The sequence below is a fragment of the Mustela nivalis genome (assembly GCF_964662115.1).
Source record: "Mustela nivalis genome assembly, chromosome: 1".
Taxonomy (NCBI): Eukaryota; Metazoa; Chordata; class Mammalia; order Carnivora; family Mustelidae; genus Mustela; species Mustela nivalis.
Genome location: NC_139020.1, coordinates 164,613,653 through 164,634,772, shown reverse-complemented (window position 1 = coordinate 164,634,772; position 21,120 = coordinate 164,613,653). Strand labels below are relative to the sequence as shown.

At 41.4% G+C, this 21,120-nt stretch overlaps 1 protein-coding gene across 27 annotated transcripts in view; it reads left to right on the top strand.

Moving 5' to 3' along the window:
* Positions 1-21,120, top strand: part of ATG7 (autophagy related 7) — a 243,135-nt gene that overhangs the window by 1,642 nt on the left and 220,373 nt on the right. For 9 of the 27 annotated variants that reach the window (XM_082749199.1, XM_082749192.1, XM_082749190.1 and 6 more), the window contains exons 2-3: positions 15,249-15,421; positions 16,109-16,163. The exons of 3 other annotated variants lie outside the window; for them this stretch is intronic. In XM_082749199.1, the coding sequence (XP_082605325.1) occupies positions 15,262-15,421; positions 16,109-16,163 (215 nt within the window). In that variant the 5' untranslated portion in view covers positions 15,249-15,261. Of the gene's footprint in view, positions 1-8,674; positions 8,778-15,248; positions 15,422-16,108; positions 16,164-21,120 lie in introns of all 27 variants that reach the window. 15 more of the 27 variants (XM_082749201.1, XM_082749193.1, XM_082749191.1 and 12 more) reach the window with 4 other exon arrangements.

Sequence of the window (21,120 nt, the reverse complement as noted above, 5' to 3'; positions counted from 1 at the left end):
CTAACATGCGAATGAAGAAAAAGCCAGTCTTGTGAAAGTTCATATTGCCTAATTGTTTCTCCATCCCTCTGTGCTTTGGTCTTGTTAAACTGTTTACAGGTTGTGTCTCACTTGTGACCCTTTGCTCCTGTTGCTTCTGCTGCATAAAACATCTCTGCTTCCCCTTCCATTTTTCTTGGCCAGCTCCTCCCTAACCCTCATGTGACATGATTTTGAAATTCTTTAAGGAGTTAAGTACAGGGCTCTCAGTCAAGATGTACATCTCTGGCCTCAGGGAGTTATTTTTTAAGTCAGGGAGATAGACCACAGCACTATGGTATGAAGCTATTGAGATTTGCCAGAGGAGGACTTAGAGCAATTGTTAAGTCAGGCTGAGGCATCAGAGAAGGCTTCTGTGAGGACATATTGCCCATAGGCCTGAAGGATGAGCAAGAATAGTTAGGAGAAGAGGAGTGGAGGTGGGATGAATTGCAGACATTGGGAATGGTGTGAGCAGATGTACTTGCAGGTAGTTCACCCAGGCTAAGAGATGAATGTGGAAAGGTAAGCAGGAGGCAGATCACAAAGGGCTTTGTGGGCAACATGAGATTGTATAATACATAATTAAGAACACAGAGTTTGGAATATAAGTTACTTGTGTACCTATGCTGGCTTTGCCATTGAACTAGTTTTGAGACCTTAGGCAATCACTCTAAACTTCAGTTTCCTCACATAAGCCAACCTTCCAGGGTTGCTGTGAGAATTGAATGCTTTATGTTACCTGCTTGATGTTGGTAGATGGTAAATGATAAACTAGCTGTTAATATTGTCATGCTAAGATTTCTGGACTTTCTTGAAGGTATGGTGTTGGAGAGCTGAGGCAGTGAAAGTTTAAAAAAGGGTGTGACATGCTCTCATCTATTTTAAAGTACCCAGACGGTTCCATGGTGATTACACTGGACAGGGTAGGGCCACAGGGAAACCAGTGAGGACACTGTTGCTTTGGTCCAGGTGGCAGAGGAGGAAGGCCTGAACCAAGGCAGTGGCTGTGTGGAGGGAGACAGATGGGTGGGTTTAAGGGACAAAGGAAGGGGTTTGCTGGACTGATAGTTACCACCATGGATAACACCACATGGGGAGAGGAGGAAGATGAATTGGGATATGGGATGGAGGGGATGGATCCTGTGTGTGGATGTAAGTAATAACAAAGTTCTTTGATTAGTGGTCCTTGATTTGTTATCCCTGATCGCCTCTTGGATTTTATTTGAAAGTCCAAATGGCCTCTTTTCTCCACTTTGACCCATGGGAAGTGAAGTTCTGAAATGCCTTCTTCCTCCTTTTTTCTATTTCCTGATCCTTCTACCTATCTCTAGTGTAAGGCCTGGTTGTGTATTTGAGGGAGAATAATGAGATGCTGCTTTGTTACCCAGTAGATATTATACAACCCCATGGTCCGGGAAGACTGGGTACCAACAACTCGGTGTCAGGCCAACCCCAGGTGATCACATCTGGGGTTTTCTCACACCTTTGTTGTGATTACCCTCCCTTGAACTTTTCCTGTTTGACAGTCTGTCTTTGAGAGTGTGGTATGTAAAAGATCTTTTTCCTTGGGGAGTCTGACCATACAGACCAGGGCTGTACTTCTTTTGTGGTGACCTGAGCACCACCCCGCCCCACCCCCAGTCTTTGTTGTAGACACATCCTGTCCACTATCATGCTGTGGGCTCCTGGTGCGACTTGGCACTCCCCATCTGCATTTGGACAGCTCTCTTGCCCATCTTCTCCTTGTCTTTCAGATTTTCATTCCTCTCCCAGCTTCCTAACCTTGCCTTTGACTTCACTAAGTTGCAACCATCAGTTAAGACTCCTCAACTGCTATCATTTACAAACTTATCTCCAGCTGACCGTATCACTTTGCCTAATTTTGTGAAAGAAATATGTTTAAGGCTAATTCTTTTACTTGTGCTGAGATTCCATCTCCTTCTTTTCCTTAGGACTTGGTTCCATCATTTATTCTGTTTCTTTCCTGCTTAACCATCTCTTCTCATTTAAATATCTGGGAAAAACAGAACACTTTCCTGTTAACTTCTGTCATCACACCACCTCTTCCCAACCACATTTCTTGACTTCCTGAAGTCGTCATTCACTAAAATCCTGCTTCCACCCACAGGTCCTCCAAAATTGCTCTCCCTAGTCTTCACACCTCTGTGTTACCAAAACTCCTGAACATTTTTTCCTTCCTTGTCTTGAATTCTGAGCACATCTGATATTGCTGATGTATTGCTTCATTTATGAAAACCACTCCTGCTTTGTGCTATCTCTCTGGCTGTTTCCCCTGTATCCATTGTATCCTTTTTTCCTCCTTTTGTCCCTTACATGCTAGTTTTCGCCAAGGCTCTGCCTTACACTCTGTGCTCTTCTCACCCCCAACTTCAGTTCCCACTTAGTGTGCCAAAGACCCCTGTTCTGTGCCCTGAGCTGGGATCTCTCCTGAGAACCAGTCCTCAAACTCAGTCCAAAGTGAAGCTCATCAGCTTCCCTCCTACAGTTCTTTCTACATCCATTCTGACTCATTCTCCTCCTTCCATTTAGTCATTCAAGCCAAAGCCTTGGAGTCATCTTGGACTTTTCTCTCTCATCCCGTCCCAGGTAGTCATCAGAGTTCTACAGATTTTCCTTCTTTGATATCTCTTAACACATTTCCCCCTCCATTTTCTCTCCTACTGCCTTAGTCTGGGCTCTTCTCACTTCTTTCTCTATACCTGCATGGCCTCTGAGCTGCTTGCCCTGTCTGGCCCTTAGTGGTGCTGCAGTGCCCTTTCTAAAATACCGATCTTTACTAAAATATAAATCCCTGCTTTTTCAGTCTAATTTAGGTACCTCTCCTTCCTCCTCCCTTAACAGTCTGTACAAACACTTATACTCTGCAGCACTAGTTTTATGCAGATTGTTATACTGTCATTCCTAGTCTGTCTGACCCTCAAAACTTAGATCCTAAAATGCAAAGACCTTAGCATTTTGCCGTTAAATGCTGAAATATAGCACAAGAACTTGTGCATACTATATTGAAGTTTATTGAGGAAATAACTAAGTGGAAATCCCTCTGTCTCTGACACATTTTATTGGAAACATTAATTATGTTTTTGAGTACCTCCTGTGTCAGATACATGCATTTTATAGTTGAATCCACACAGTGATACAACTATATACGATTGATGTCCCATCTTATAAGTGGGGAAACAGACTCAGAGAAATTAAATGACTTGCCCAAGGTTGTGTGGCTAGATGTAGCAGAGGTGGGATTTTTAACTCAGGTGTCTCTGGCTTATGAAGCTAGGCCCTTCCGTTACCATACTGCCTCCAATGTATCAGCTGCATTGTCCAATTTTTTTTTTTTTACTTAGATTTAAGACCCTATGTTTACCTCTATGAAGTTTTTAGTCCTACTAAAATAGGCCTGTTATATCAGCTGGTCAGAACCTTTTTTATTCTGAACTTTTATTATCCATTATATTACCTATTCCTTCCTGCTTAATGTCGTGTATAGAATTGATAAGCAAACCTTTATCATTATCCAGGTTATTGGTAAAATGCGGTAACTATACCTTATTTAAAATATTTGTTTATGTGATTTCTGTGTCTGTTTCCTTGTTCCAGACCCCTAACACAGGGTTCAGCACACATGAAATACTTAGTAAATACTGATGAATATTTGTCCACACAGACAAATAAAAATAAATTGGGCAAAACCAAAGAATGAGCCAATGAACACCTATTAGCTCCTTATTAACATCAGTTCATACCTTAACCAACATTTTTTGGATAAGACTACTTTACCAGTTTTTGATCCCTCTGATTATGTCAGTATATCCAGTTATGACATCTTCATCTTGTCTACTAGGATATTTGGAGCATTCTTGTCAGAAACCTTGCTGAAGTCCAGATATCCTAAGTCCTATGTCTGGGATTCTTTGATCAAGAAAGAAGTGCTGTTAATCTGTTATGACTTATTCTTAAACCGTAGTGGCTTCTTATAATTACTTGGAACTGCTTCATTCGGTTGTACCAAGTTGTACACTGAGTAAGAGGCCACACCTGAGGGGTGTTTTGTATAGGTCATAGGCATCATGGGTTTGTTTTTGTAGCACCAACTTTCTGGCAATAAAGGGTAAAATGTCTTGAGCCAACCTATCAGTGTATTACAGCAATTTTCTAAGGGAAGGAAGTAAAACGTCTTGAGGAAGGGTTGCAGTTTCCTAATTGTACAAAAGTGCCACGTGATCTAGAAAGGCCCACATGACACCCCTCCTGGGAGCAAAATCTCTGTCCAGTGGGATGTAGAATCCAACCCTATTCTCATCTTTGGAAATCAATATTTTGAATATCTGGTATCAAGTATTGGCTTGGCCCAATCTTTCAGCCCCTCTTCCTTTTCCAGGACTCCTTAAATATCACTGAAACTGAAAACCACAGAGCCTCTGTTATTCAGAAGCTAGCCTCCATAACTCAGCCAGCTTTCAGGAAAGTATCACGGATTTTACTTGTTGGTTGACACAAGGCTCCACAGTGATTCAGGTGAATCCAGGTGCCTGTCCCTCATATACAGAATGGAGCAAAGTGACACTGTTGATTGGTACAGGTAACAAAAAGGACTCAAAAGCAGGCAACCAGTCTCCATCTTCCTTGTATTGTCTCTCCTCTCTCACAGGCCTTCTCAGCTTTTACAGCTGTCACTACCTCTCCCTCCTAGGTTTGGACGCCCTACAGTGCTGGTAGCCAGTGGAACCATTCTCAAAAACAGGCTGAACAAGAACAGAGTGTGTGTGAAGCTTAAGGTTATTAAAGCAGAAGGAAAACCAAAGAAAAACAACTTGCACAAGTAGCCAGTGAGAATGAAGGTTATAGTTTGAAGAGTTTAGAGGTGACTGTCAGTTCTCTGATTGACTTCTTGAAGAAGCAAATAATGTCGATTTGTAGGGGTAAAGGTGGCATACGTGGAACGAGGGAGACCACTCATCTGCAATAGCAGTTATCTTCTCTGCGTATGTGATCAGCTGTGACCACTTCACAGTACAATCATAAAAAGAGCCATTTTAGATGACTTGGTGTCTTGTGGAGACATTGGTTTGGCTCAAGGGCATCTTGACTCTGATGTGATTTTTTTAAAGGAATCGAGGCTTCTGAATCCAGCTGGTTCCCCTGTAGGAGTCCTGAGTTTTCGTCTTCTGGTTAAGCCTAATCTGTCTTCGAAGTTTGGAACTTTGCCCCACCTCCTTTTGGAAGGGAGGGCTTGTAAACCTCCCTCTTTGGCAGCCTTGCACATTATTTCCAAAACTCATGAACTCACAAAGCATTATTAGCTGACAAAACATGCATTGGCTCCATATGCCAAAGGGGCCCTCTCCCCACTCCTGACCGTCTCCACCTCATTTTTTTTTTTTTTAACCCATCAGCAGCTAAGAATATACTCTGTCAGTAGGACTTGGCCATATGGTTTGGTGCTTATTTTAATGACTGCCAGAGCTCGCAGCTGGGAGAACGAGAACAGAAGTCTGCTCTTTGTGCTCCATTTTGGCCCAGAGAAGGTACTTTGGGGCCAGACTGCGGTTATTCTGGCACTTCTGCTAAGTGAATGGTCCCACACGGCTTCAGGGAAACTGAACACAAAGTGCTCCTAACCCTTAGAACTTACTCCTCTGGACTTCTTGATGACCTATAGCAGGAGACCATCCGTTCCATTTTAATTAAACCTCTGTTGTGACTGCAGTGCTCCTTTGAGGGAGGGGAGGCTTCAATGAGGCGTGTTGGAGGCAGAGAAAATTTTCATAGTGAGTATGGGGAAGGGCAACCACATTAGTCAGATGCTGTTGGCTAACGTGGGAGGATGTGTTGACAAGAACTAATAGCCATACCATTAATTGACTGCTGACTGTGCCAGGCACTGGAACAGGCACATCACACACTTTCTCATTTAGCCCTCCCAACAACCTCAGGGCTTGGGTACAATTATCCTGATTTTGCAGATGAGAAATCAAGGCACAGGGGATGAAGTTCCTTGCCCGTGGTTCCTCAGCCAGTGAGAGTTGGAACTGCAACTCACACTTGGGTCTATCTGAAGACCAGACCCCCAATTGCTATCACTTTAGCCTCCCTTCTCTGAACCATTAAAAGTACCCCTGCCCTCCCAAAGCAGACAAATAAAAACCCAATGAAGATAGGTGGAAAGTGATAGCAAGGCATTTTTTTAGTACATTGAGGCTGGTCTCTTTTTCTGCTGTCCCTCCAAGGGTCTAGTTTCCCTGAAGACAAGTTTGTTTTATCACCATGATTGTTGTTTATCTTCTACCAATTTTACTTCTTCATTTTTACAAAAATCCTATACTGGCTTAATATTTGCTGTGTCCAATCCTGTTGGTCCCCCACCAGAGGGAGACCAGTTGGACAGACTCAACAGGGAGCCTTCCTGCTCCAATTAATTATCTAAGCAGCAAAGCCAAAATATTTCCTTCTTTAGCTTCTTTAAAACAGATGCCAGGGAAATTTATGGAAATGATACTTCGTTTAGCCTTATTTAGAGCAATGAATTTCTTTTCACCAAAGCTAGATTTAAATAGGTCATCTGTTAACTATTAAATGAATACAGGAAGGTTCTTTGTAGGGTCATGGTAGCTTGAATACTGGGGTTTCTGTAGTTAGTGCACTAACCATAGATCTATAGCTCATGGGTTTTTACATATATATGTGCCCTATAACCAGCTGGGGTTTCTGTAGTTAGTTCACTAACCATAGATCTATAGCTCATGGGTTTTTACATATATATGTGCCCTATAACCAGCTCCCAGCTCAAGGTATATAGAATATGTCCAGCTTCCCAGAAGGCTTCTTATTTCCCCTTCCCAGTCTTTAGCCCCACCCCAGCCTATAATTACTCTTCTAACTTCTATCATGTTAATTGGTTTTGCCTGCTGAATGTAACATAGGCTAGGTGTGTGCAGGCATTAAAATTGTCTTCATATTTTATTTTGGAACAGTTTCAAACTTGCAAAAAACCTTACAAGAATAAGACAAAGACCTTTCATATACTGTTCTCCCAGAGACCACATCCAGATTTTGTCTCAGTAGCAACATTTATAGAAGCAGAGTGTCAACCCAAGATCACATGTTGCCCTCAGTCATCATGTCTTTCTCTTTCACTCTGGAACAATTCTGTAGTCTTCCCTTGACTTTTAAGACCTTGACACTTCAGAAGATTATAAGCCAGTCTCAGTCATTGTATGGAATATTTTTCAGTTAGGGTTTACCTGACATTTCCTCTCACTGAGCTCCAAGTCATGTTTTTAGCCGAGTGCTATAGATGTTTGTGCTTTTCGTGGCATTCCATCAGATAGCATGCATGTCTGTTCGTCCCACTGATGCTGCTGTTAACTTTATTCCCTCCATGAGGATGGTGTCTGCCAGATTTTGTCACTGTAAAGTGACTTTTTCTCTCCTTTGAAATTAATCATTTTTTTGTGGAAAGTTACTTTGTGACTGTGAATGTAAGCTTTTAACTCCTGTACCCTGGGAATATTTTCAGGAAGAAAGATCTATTCTTTACTAATTTTGTAATTTTTTTATTAAGGTTTCATTTCAATTGATTTGTACATGCATATCTCTTGCCTACTAAGGTCTTAGTCCTAAAAAAAAAAAAAACAATAGGTTTAGAGACCTTCTGAGTATATGGACTATTTCCATATGTTGTTCATGATTTCTTACTCTAATCACCACATTCCGTGGTAATAAGCTTTGTCTTCCCAATTGCAGAAGCCTGGCTTATTTCTTTCTTTTGCTTCTCTTGTAGAAGGTACCCATAAAAAAGGTTTCTAGAACTCATCTTAGTAACGTTTGAGAGCCACTGTGCAAGAGACTATGGTATATTGAGAGGAATATGATCCAGGATCTGTAGCTTTAGAGTTTACAATCAGATTGACGGGGGTAGACAGATCAGAGAAGAGCTGGACAATAATACTAAAAGTGGAGGTAGCTCAGAGAAGAAGTGATTAACTGTAGCCAATGGAGAAGAGCAAACAGAGTAATGAGAGTGAAGGGCAGCTCTGGGAACGCTTTCTGGAGCAGATAACCTCTGAGCTGGATTTTGACAAGTGCGTCAGTCACAGGGACAAGGGTGTCTTTTAGACAGCTAGCTATTTGTTCAGAGTTGAGGAGGCAGGACAGCAGGTATGTGAGGGGAGCACTAAGCAGCTTGATGCTTCTTCAGCATCAAGTCAGAGGTGAGGAGCGGTGGGGCCACCAAGGTGGCTCCAGAAAAGTTGGAAGGTAGTAGTAGGGGTCCAGGAAAAAGTAGGAAACATCAGATGTGTGGGAATATGCCAGTTTTGTATGTGACATGCCACTAATGGCATTATTTATTTATCTGAGAGAGAGCACGGGGAGGGGCAGAGGGGGAGGGAAAGAGAATCCCAAGCAGACTCCCCACTGAGCTAATATCCCTATGTGGGGCTCGATCCCAGGATCGAGCTGAAATGGTCTGAGCTGAAATCAAGTCAGCCACCCAACTGACTGAGCCACCCAGATGCTCTGAGCTTCAGTAAATATTAATTGGGCTTCATGGTAGCTTAATGATGCTGACATATGTGTGAGTGTTCTGTGTAGACTTGGTTTTCCAGTTCATAAAGATGTATTTGCAACATTACAGGGTTTCTACTGTAGAACAGCAACTGTGGCCTTGCGGACTGCTTCACCAAATGACGGGTGTGGAAGATCGTCTAGTCCGAGGGTCCTCAAACTGCAGCCTTCAGGTCAGATCCTGACCAAGGCCTTTTTGTGTGTATGCAGTCCATGAGCTAAGGATTATTTTTACGTTTTTCAAGCATTGTAAAAAAGGAGAAGAAACTATGACAGAAACTGTTTTGGCATGCAATGACTAAAATATTTACTATCTGGCCCTTTTCAGAAAAAGCCTGCCAAAACCCTGGTCTCATCTGACTGCCTGATACAGTAATCCTTTGTACAATATGACTTGGCAAATAATCATCTAATATATGCTCGGACACTTCCACTAATGGAAAATTCATTATCTCTCCAGCCAATCTGTTTCTTATTTGGACAGTTCAGGCTATTAGTAATATTTAAAGTCTGCTGTAATTTGTCTCATTATAGGATCCATCTATTGGCCTTTTTTGGGGGAAGAGGACTATTATTGTGTGTCAACATTTACTGAGCTCCTAATATAGTCTAGGCAGTGTGCTGAGGGCTGAAGAAAGATGAGTAAGACATGGTTTGCACCAGGGATCTCTCAGGTATTGTTTCTTGGAATTAAAGCTGCTATGCTCGTAGTCTTGGGTGCCTTTCATTCCCTGTCTTGCCTTTGGGTTGGGACTTTTTCTTTAATTATTTTATTTATTTCTCTATTATTATTCCACATACACAAAATTCATTGAATTTTGAACACAAATTCAGAGAGAATAGGGCCATACAGTGAAAATAAGTCTCTCTACACCCTTGTCTCTCTCCTGACTCTATGTCGCTTTCTTGGGAGGCAACCATTGTCACCCATTTCCTGTGGGGATTTGACTTTAAAGAACAGCACTACCCAAGGTTTAGGACCATTTGTAAAAAACACTTTTGGCAAGTACTCAGACATTGGTGTTTTATGAGCTCCTACTTTGTATAAGTTGCTGAGTGTGACTTAGTTTTATTTTCATAAAGTCTGAAATTTGCACCACGTTTGGGGGGTACACACAGCCCCAGAGTTTGTATTTACCCACCTGCTATTTAAGTTAAATCTTGACTGGATATTTTGGCTACTGCTGGGATTCTTGCTCATGACAGTGTTGAATCCTCATCAAAGCCTCTCTATTTCAGTGGAAGTGACACAATCCCATTTTGTGTAACTCCCAGGTTTCACATCCTGAATGTGATAGAAATAGTTAGAAATGAAGTTGAACCACACTTATATTGATGTCCCTGTCAGTTTCCTTCCTTGATTATGTCTGTTTGGAGTGTTGAAGTATGGTAGATAAAATCTTTAACTTTCTAAGCAAAGCAGAGGCCAGAATTCTCACCTTGTGCTGTCTAGGGTTGTACAGGCACATCATTTTTTTTTAAGAAAACAGGTGCTGTTTGGATCTAGGTTAGTGACAAATAACTTTGTACCTATAACTCACTACTCCTTCCAGAATTCCATTCTGATCATTACTTCCTTAGATCTTCCCTTCCAGCTCAAGGAGATGGCAATGTGACACAGATGTATGGGTTCTTAAATGATGCAGTTATACTTGAGTGTGCTCTTCAGATGTTTCCAGCAATGTCCTCATCACATATTGCTGCTGCTGAGGACCTTTCTGTTTTCTTAGCCTGTCAAGCAGTAGTTCAGTGGCTGAATACCAACCACTTTCTCTTGTGAAATAGGCTCTTGGGTTCTGTTTGAAATTTCTAAAGGCTCAAATAAGTCAGAAAATGTTTAAAGGATGTGTCTCTTATGCATATCACTTTGTTAGTATGCCCATCTGTCATCTTGTGAGTGGTCTTCCTGAGTCATTTTTTTCCCAGCTGTTGAAGTGTGGTATAGGAGAGAGTCTTCTCTTTCATCTCTGGCACTGGCAAAATTCCATCTTGATGACCTCATCGGGTCATCCAAATGATGATGAGTTACCACTGACCTTTAAGAGTAAGTTGTGGATGACTAAAGCATGTAGGAGCCTGATGACCCATCACACAGAGGCTTTCAGAGATCCATTTGTACCACTGTCTGCTGCTGTGTTGATTTCCTTCCATAGTGAATGATTACTCTGGCTATGACCTTTTTCTTTTGACTCTGTTGGAGAGTAAGTTAGTATGAAAATGTTTTTCAAAATGGTTTTTTCACATATGTGTGGCTGATAGGCAATAAAAAGGTTCTGAAAAGGGGTGTCTCCCTTCGAGGCAGTACAGATATAGTGATGAAAGAGTTGGGGCTTTGAAGCTAATCAACGTGGATTATAATCTCAGCTCTTTTCCTTCCTAACTGAGTCACTTTGGGCAAGTTACTTGATACCTCAGTGCCTCCATTTCTCTTCTATAAATTAGGCATAATGCAATCACTTTGAGCTTGTCCTAAGATAATGTGTAAAATGTTTAGTGCTTGGCGCAGAATAAAAATTCAATTAGAATAGTTATTACTACTACTGCTATTATTATTTTTATTTTTAAAGATTTTATTTATTTATTTGACAGAGAGAGATCACAAATAGGCAGAGAGAGAGGAGGAAGCAGGCTCCCCGCTGAGCAGAGAGCCCGATGTGGGACTCAATCCCAGGGCTCTGAGATCATGACCTGAGCCGAAGGCAGCGGCTTAACCCACTGAGCCACCCAGGAACCCCTACTACTGCTATTATTTAAAAAGTTTTGAAAAGCATATAATCAAAAAAGCAAGTATGATTCATGATGGCAAACGCCCTAATGAAGTTTTCATCTGTCATCACAGAGAAGGGACCCATTGATGCTCACTGACTGTGGGTGTTAGTTAATGAGAGCTTCATAAAAAATCTTAATAGATGAGAAGGAGTTTTCATGGTAGAGATGGGGAGAGGTTTCCGAGGGAAAGGCGTAAGGCTGGGAAACAAGCAAGCTGAGACAGTGTTGACACCTTACTCTTTCTGGGGGTAAGGCTGGTAAGATTTTGTTTGTTTAAACAAGGGAGTGCCAATGCAAATCAGTTCCAGTAGCAACATAGATGTCTTGTTTGAAGACAGAATAGTGGAAAGCATTGAAGAAGACAAAGGCAGTGACCTGTGAGCATGTTAACTCAGGAGCTGAGGTTTGAGATGGTGGGCCTGACCTGTGCAGGGGGATGGAGGAAAGAAGGGAGGCTGACTTGGATACAGGAAGCACAAAATTGCATGAAGAATATGGGCATATGGAATTTGGATCCTCTCCCTCCCCACTTCACTGCACTTTCCTACCTGTATGTCCTTCTGTGGACTTCTTACCTCTCTGAACCTCGGTCTCTTCCTCTGTAAAACCGGAACTGTCACTTATTAGGGCTTTCGAGAGGAGTAAATTCAGGTGCATGCCCTGCTGCAGTGCCTCGTCCTGGTCAATGCTCTGTAGCTGTCACCTTCATCTCATTCCAGAGGCCCATTTAAGGTTTAGCTTCTAGCAATTACTGATTTACTGAATGTGAAAAATAGGAAAACTGAAGATGACTTTGAGGTTTTGACCTCGGATATAGTTGGTACTATTAAGTTAACTAGGACATACTGGGAAATAGGCAGAATTTTGGGAAAAGAAATGTTTAGGGCGCCTGGGTGGGTCAGTGGGTTAGGCCGATGTCTTCAGCTCAGGTCATGATCTCAGGGTCCTGGGATCGAGTCCCGCATCGGGCTCTCTGCTCAGCAGGGAGCCTGCTTCCCTCTCTCTCTGCCTGCCTCTCTGTCTACTTGTGATCTCTCTCTCTCTCTCTCTCTGTCAAATAAATAAATAAATAAATCTTTAAAAAAAAAAAGAAAGAAAGAAAAGAAATGTTTAGTTTGGGGTTTGCCAAACTTGAGTTGTCTGTGAGAAATCCAAGTCTTGGCTTTAAAACATACAGCTGACTCTTGAACAATGTGGGGGCTAGGGGTGCCGACCCCCACATAGTCAAATCCATGTATAATTTTTGACTCCTCAAAATTTAACTACTTATAGCCTATTCTTGGCCAGAAGCCTTACTGATAACATCAATAGTCGATTAACACATAGCATTAACACATAGTCGATTAACACAAACAACTAGGTTATATGTATTATAGAGTGTATTCTTAAAGTAAGCTAGAGAAAAGAAAATACTATTAAGAAAACCTTAAGGAAAATACATTTATAGTACTGTACCTTATTGGAAAAAGCTCCATGTAGGTGTGGACTCGTGCAGTTCAAACCTGTGTTATTCAAAGGTCAACTGTTTGTTTGGAGGTTAGCTCTCTAGAAATATAGTCCTAAAGTTCACTGGCATATAAATAGAAATTAATGTAGAAAATGAATAATTTTGGGGCGCCTGGGTGGCTCAGTGGGTTAGGCCGCTGCCTTCGGCTCAGGTCATGATCTCAGGGTCCTGGGATCGAGTCCCATATCAGGCTCTCTGCTCAGCCGGGAGCCTGCTTCCCTTCCTCTCTCTCTCTCTGCCTGCCTCTCTGCCTACTTGTGATCTCTCCCTCTCTCTCTCTGTCAAATAAACAAATAAATAAATCTTTAAAAAAAAGATAATGAATAATTTTGCTTTTAAGAAAACTTACAGACCAAGGAGAGGGCTGAGCATGGATTCTTTCAAAAACTAATAGCAGAAAACATTGTGGAGGAAGAGTAGAAGGGAATGATTGGAGGAAGCCATTTGGGTATTCTAGACCCACATTTCTCAGTGCGAAGCCCCCAGATCACCTATATGAGGGTCTGTTTCTCCTTTGGGCACTGAAGTCTCAGTGCATGGGATCCATAAGCTTTCCCTGGGCCAATGGAAATAGATGTGACCTGGAAAGAGATGAACATTCTGAGAGTACAGAATTATAAAAAGCCTTTCAAATAATTAAAAGCCAGAAATTATTTAATATGGGATGAGGCTACATTTAAATATATTTGAAATGGTTAAGAGGTGGGCCCTCCAAAAGTAAGAGTGCCAGTGGCCTGAACCCATCAAGTAGTACCAAACTTGAATCAGACCTGCCTAGGCACTAGTCAAACCTGGGGACTCCTGGTCACCCTCATCCTCCCTTCTCCTCTCCAGTAGCTGGAGCCCAGGCATCCTCAGTTTAGTCTTGTTTTGTTTAGTTTAGTTTTGCTTAAGATTTTATGTATTTATTTGTCAGAGGGAGAGAGAGAAACCGGCAGAGGGAGAGGTAGGCTCCTCACTGAGCAAGGACCCCGATAAGGGATTCCATCCCAGCACCCCGAGATCATGACCTGAGCTGAAGGCAGACACTTAACTGACTGAGCCACCGAGGTGTTGCTTCATCTTTAGTTTTTAATAAGCCCTCAAGGTGGGGAAAGTTTGAAAACCTCGGGTCAGGCATTGTCTAACGTATGATACTGAGAATGCATACTAAGGCGGTGGAGAGTTTTAAAGAGCACTTTCTCTGAGACTTCCTCCCTACTCCATACTCCTCTCCTCCTGGAATTTTAGCATTTTCATGTAGTGCTAACTTTGCACTTTACCATCTAGTTATTATCAGTCAAAAGCTTGTTATCTCTCTCTTTTTAAAAGATTTTATTTATGAGAGAGAGAGGGAGAGAGAGAGAGAGAGAGAGACAGAGAGCATGCGCATGCATGCACACTAAGGGAGAAGGAGATGCAAACTCCCTGCTAAGCAGAGAGCCCGACCTGGGGCTCCACCCAGGTACCCGAAAGCTTGCTAGATCTTAATTCCCAAATCCAACAAGTTTGGAAAACAGAAAGCTATGTAATAATCTTGGCTCAAAACTGTGATGTGGTTGATGTGAACTGTTGTCATCTAATGTGACTCTTCATACATTCTGCTGCAGAAATATTACTCTGTCTGGTCATAGGGAAGTTAGAGTGGAAAGTGAAGAGACCTCCCCCACTTCTGCTTTTTGGAAATACCAAGGTCCTCTAGTATTGTGCTTCTCCAGCTGGCAGTGGTGTCCCCCTGAGTGTGCATGCAGGAGTAGGAGATTTACAGTGTGGGCATGCCTGATTGCCAGGAGGGTCACATTTATTTGATGATTTCAGGGGGAGAATGAAATATTAAAATATGTATATACAGTAAAATGCAAAATTTCCGTGCATTTAAAAGATAAAAGATGGGATGTAAAAAAAATTCAGGTTAGGTGGGCAGAAATTTTCATTCTCTCCTCTGCAGGGGCAGGGGGTGCTCAAGTGCAGCTCTAATTCAGAGCTTGTATAGTTGGCCTTGTATTTCTGACCTGCTGGACTCGGGTTTTGCATGTGTGAAGTTCTCCAGGACCACACAGGAGGACAAAAATTTCTGTGACTCTGATTATGTCTATGAAGGCATAGCACTTTTGCTGCCATCAGACTGACTTGAACAAGAAAGGGAGATACCCAGAGGGTAAAGGTCAGAAAGGCCTAAGAGAAAGGATTTACTTAGAAAATCATTTGTGTTGTCAGGAGGTGAAACTTAGCAATATAGGCCAAATCAGGGTGATTTTCAGTTAGGTCTTTAGGTAGCCTGTATACCTCCCATCATTTTTTGCTTGTTTGTTTTGGTTATGCCTTATTACAATTTTTTTCCCCTCACCATATGTTGTGCTATTTTGCTGTGTTCTGTTTTGTTTTCTAGTAGGCAGCAAATAATGGCAGCAGCTCCGGGGGATCCTGGACTGTCCAAATTGCAGTTCGCTCCCTTTAGCAGTGCCTTGGACGTTGGATTCTGGCATGAGTTGACCCAGAGGAAACTGAATGAGTACCGGCTGGATGAAGGTCCCAAGGACATTAAGGGCTATTACTACAATGGTGGGTGACAGTAACTCGGTATCCCGTCATCTTCTGTTATGCTCTCTGCCCTCCACTATAGGGTCAGCTTTCCTACCTTTGTCTTTTATAATTCATGCTCTTCACTGGTTTCTATTTTACTTCCTGACCGTCTTTAATTAATTAATTTTTATTTGGATGTCGTTTACACATAGTGCTACATTAGTTTTAGATTTACAGCATAGTGATTTGACAAGTTTATACATTATGCTCTGCTCACAACAGGCGTAGCTGCTCTCTGTCACCATACAGTGCTATTACAGTAACATTGATTATATTCTGTGTGCCATACCTTTTATCCCCTTTTACTTCCTGGCTTTTGACACAAACTCGTTTTCACTTCTTTTCCTCTGTTGCAGGGAAAAGAAAAGAGAGTAGTGAGACTCCCGTTATTAACCCAAAGAATTAATACTGACTACTTAAAATTGCTGAGGGAGGAGATTGGAAATTTTTTTTCTCAATGAATCTTTTTTTTATAGTCTGGACAAATTCCTCCAATTTAGAAAAGCTCTGGCATCTTCTGCTAAGTCCCTGTTGAATATGGATGACCAGGAAGTGGACAGGGCACTTAGGGCTCAAGAAAGAGAACAAAATTATTCACAGACATTTTAGTTATGAATGCTGCTGTTACTGACTCATAATGGAAAATGTGATAATGCTTCTGTCCAGGTGATTCTGCTGGGCTGCCAGCTCGCTTAACATTGGAGTTCAGTGCTTTTGACATGTGAGTATTTTTTTTCTTTTCTTTTTTTTTTTTTTGGCTTAAAATCTAAAGTGTTTGCTTTCTGTGAGGAATGAACATTCTTAACTTTAAACTTAGGTGAGCCACAGGGGGACCTTTGGGGAACCCCAGAAGCAGGGCCAGCTTTTCACTTCTCTTGTACCCCCCAGAGACAAGTGCTAGATGCACAGAGACAAGTGCTAGATGCTTAGGACTATTGGATATACCTTTTTCCAGCAGGTAATTATCAGAGCCTATTAGGTGTCAAATATCATCTAGATTGGTTGAGATGTAGATAGTAGCCCTTCTGCTTTGGATTTTATTTAATATTTTGTGATTCCTTATTGATACTTCTTCATTTACTCCTTCAGTTGCTTATCCATGGACATCAGTGAACATTTATTAGGCTACTTCTACATACAAGCCACTGTGTAAGGCATTATACAATGAAACACAACATATACTCTCAAAGAGGTTTTTTGGTGTTTTTTTTTTTTCCCCTGGTTGGGAGCCATAGGTACTGCTGGAGAGAAGAGAGACATTTATTGACTTAATTATGCAGGTGTTTTCATATACATAATCCTTTCAGACCTGCCAGATGTGATTTTTCTCTTTTTTTCAGACGAGGAAACTGTGGGTCAGAAGGTAAAATGGCTTGCCCAAGGTGGCTAAATTTAGAAGGAGAGTGACATAGATTTCTGAAGTTGTAGTCTGAGTAGCCAGGGGCATTTTGTTATATTCTACAGAAACAGAAATTCCAGGAGGGGGATATGATTTTAGGAGGAGGTTATACTTGGTTTAAAACATGTTGAGTTTGAGATGACATCATCTGGTGGAAATGCCCAGGAGGCCCTGGAGTCAGGGAGAGGGTCGTCCATGCAGAGGAGATCATGAGGCTCTAAGAGAGGAAGACTATCATGTAAGAAGAACAGAGGGCCAGACTGGTGAGTGGATCTGATCGAGGGTGCAAGAAGGAAGATACAGAACTATCAAAGGAAATAAGAATTCTCAGAGAGGAAGAAGAACCAGAAAAGTGCTACAGAAACCATAGATGGATGCTTTCAGGAAGGAAAGAGTTGATTAACAGTGTCAGAAGCAGAAAGGTCAGCATTCAATGCAAGGGTCATTGGATTTGTTGATTAGGCTCTTTGCAGTCTCAAACTGAATTCCACACAGAGAAGTGGAGCTGAAACCATATTGAGGGGTTCTGAGACGATTAGTACTTGAAGAATTGAAGGCTTCAGTGTAGTCAATGCTTCCACATTATACAGTGTTGTATTAGTTTCAGAGGTACAATATAGTCATTCAACAATGTCACATATCACCTAGTGCTCTCATCATGACAAGTGTCCTTCCTAATCCCCAATACCCATTTAACCCATCCCTTCATCCCCTTCCCCTCTAGCAACCATCTGTTAAAGATAAAAAACAGAAGAGTCTGTTTCTTGATTTCTCTCTCTCTTTTTTATCCCCTTTGCTTGTTTATTTTATGTCTTTAAATTCTTAAGTTTAATTTCTTTTCTTTTTTTTTAAGATTTTATTTATTTATCAGAGAGAGAGAGGGGAAGAGAGCGAGCACAGGCAGACAGAATGGCAGGCAGAGGCAGAGGGAGAAGCAGGCTCCCTGCCGAGCAAGGAGCCTGATGTGGGACTCGATCCCAGGACGTTGGGATCATGACCTGAGCCGAAGGCAGCTGCTTAACCAACTGAGCCACCCAGGCGTCCCTTAAGTTTAATTTCTTAAATGCAGGAAATCATATGGTATTTGTCTTTCTCTTATTTCACTAGGTATTATACTCTCTAGCTCCATCCATGTCATTGCAAATGGCAAGATTTCATTCTTTTTTTATGGCTGAATAACATTCCATTGTATATATGTATATCTCATCTTTTTTATCCATTCATCAGTCGGTGGAAGTTTGGGCTGCTTCCATAATTTGGCTATTGTAAATAATGCTGCTGTAAATATTAGGGGTGCATGTATCCCTTTGAATTAGTGTTTTTATATTCTTTGGGTAAATACCCGATAGTGCAATTACTGAATCATACAGTAATTCTATTTTTAATTTTTTGAGGCGCCTCCATACTCTTTTCCACAGCAACTGCACCAGTTGGCATTCCCACCAGCAGTGCATGAAGGTTCTTTTTCTATACATCCTTGCCAATGCCGGTTGTTTCTTGTGTTCTTGATTTTAGCCATAGAATATATTTTTAAAATCTCTCAAAAAGTCAACACATTTGATTCTTCTATCTCAAATTGCAAAATTTAATGGCGTAACATAAATCTAAAATGGTATTAGTCCTTTTCCCTATACCAGGTAAATCAGGGATCTGATATGCTGAAATAAATAACGTGTCACACTCTGAGGAGAAAGAAAGGCTTAGGAAAAATAAACAAAACGTGGTCCTAGTAAAAAATATATTAGTCTTTTTATCTTTAAAAGGTATGTGTTGGTGTTTCTTGTTCTCTTCAGACCTTTCTTGCTCTGTAATAAATTCCTTGTGATTGCTTGTCAAAACAAGTCAAATCCTGGTAATCTCTCTCTTGTTTTGGTAGAGATTAACTTACCTCTGAAACAATTATGAGATAATAAGGAAAAAAACTGACAGTGTATAAGCATTAAATTAGCTGGAGTTGTTCAAGGGGGCATATGAGCAGTGTAGTTTTAATATGATCTCAAGACTCTAACATTAATTAAAAGCTAAACTCGCTCCCATCTTTACTCTGGACTAGACTGAAGGGTTATGTTCTGTTGTTTTTTTTTTTTTAAGATTTTAATAATTGTATTCTTAGGAACAATTAGTTACAGGAAAAAAGTAGTTCATAGAAGTTAGGTTTTGATCTTATTACAAAATCCAAACATCTTAAACTCAAGTGATCCAGAAATTTTAGTTGATGGAGGTAAGAATATCTGTGATTGCGCAGCTATGACTTTCACAGAAATTGCTTGATCTGACTGGTCATATCTTTTCATTGCACTGTTGAATACCTGCAGTGTTGGAGGCTATGTGGTTGAGGAGATGGGCAGGAATGAGGCGTGGCCCTAGTGGCAGTGCTAGATCTGGCCAGCCTCTTATCTAAGGCGGGTTAACTCTCTTACCTAGGATAAGTGCTTTTAATTTCCTCACATTCAGTTTCCTCATCTCTGGCACTTGGCTTCTGATGTTCCTTCCAGTTTTACAAGTCTGTGATTTTCTGAATCTGTCTTAGGATGGTTAGTGTTTTGGTCTGAGTGTTTGTGTCCCTGCCTTTCCTATGTTGTAAACCTGATGACCCTGGTGATGGTGTCAGGAGGGGGGGCTTTTGGGAGGGGATTGGGTCATGAGGCAGAGGCCTCGTGAGTGGGGTCAGTGCCTTATAAGAGACCGCCAGAGAACTAACAAGCCCTTGCCACCACTTGAGGATGTGGAGCTAAATGGGCAGTCTGTGACTGGAAGAGGGCCTTCACCAGAACTGGACCTTGCTGACACCTTGATCTTGGGTTTCCAGCCTCCAGAACTATGAGAAATAAATTTCTGTTGTTCATCAGCTACCCAGTCTGTGATATTTTCTTATAGCAACCCAAACAGACTAAGACAGCTAGGGAGTTTAATGGAAGTACTTGGAGTACCACAGAAGAAAGGAGTTCTTCATATGCAAATTATTTTCATTATTATTCTTTCTTTGTTTTTATTGCCTTACACCTGCATGGGTTTGTAGGGGAAATCGTTATAAATTTACTCATCAGATGCTGAATGCCTCTTACATGCTGGATGGGCAGGTGGTAGAAATACAAAGACTTAAGAAACATGGGGAATGGATAGAGGTAGAAGATACATGTTTGCATTTTAGTGTGCTCTGTGCTGTAATAAATGTGAAAAGGTAATGCTTATTTCAGAAATACTTATTGATTGCTTCCTCTGTATCTTGACAATAGAATGTGCTAGGCACTGGGCATGGAGAGAGGAATAAGGTACAGCTGAAGAGCTAACAGTCCTAGTACTCATTTGTAGATGCCAAGAGTATCTCAGCTTTGCATAGCACCAGATAAATCCCTTATTCTCTGAGTCCCTGGAAGCCTAATGGGTCTCTGCCAGGGGTTAGCACCATAAGAATCCTGTTCTCCACATTGTATGAGGTGAATTAGCAGTCAAGTAGTATTTTGTCAGGCATCAACCATTTTGCACTGGAGAGAGCTGTCTTAGTGTAGGGTATACTGCTAAACGAGACTCCAAAACATAATGGCCCAAACACAAAAGAGGTTTATTTCTTGCCCACTTAATAGTCTGGGACTGGGGTTCAGTCTTCTTACCTCTAAGGCTCCCATCATTCTAGAGAGCTTGTATTTGTGTATTGCTTAAAACGGAATTGTAGGGGGCACTTGACTGACAGTTTGTGGAGCATGTGACTCTTAAACTGAGGGTCGTTGCGTTCAAGTCCCATGTTGGGCATGGGACCTACTTAAAATGAAAGTATCTTAAATTCCACATAGGAGTGAAATTGTATGGTATTTAAACAAAACATAAACATAGGGAAAAGGAAGGACAATAAAATAAGAGAAGGAGACAAACCACAAGAGACTCAACTAGAGGAAATAAACTGAGGATCACTGAAGGGGAGGTAGGTGGGGGGATAGGGTAACTGGGTGATGGGTATTAAGGAGGGCACATGTTGTGATGAGCAATCGGTTTTATATGTAAGTGAGGAATCACTAAATTCTACCCCTGAAACTAATACTATACTATACGTTAGCTAACTTGTTTGAAATAAAATCTTGAAAGAAAGACCAAACAAAAAGTTAAAAAAACAACAGCAACAACCCAACAACCTGAATTGTCACTTTGCCTTGCCAGGCAAGGACATGCATCACTTTGCTCAGGTTTCACTGGGGAGAGCATGAGTCTGGGAAGCGTGGTGCCCCACCTCAAGCAGCATATATGTACTCTATTTCTGTTTAAGAATGGAAGAGTAGATTTTGGT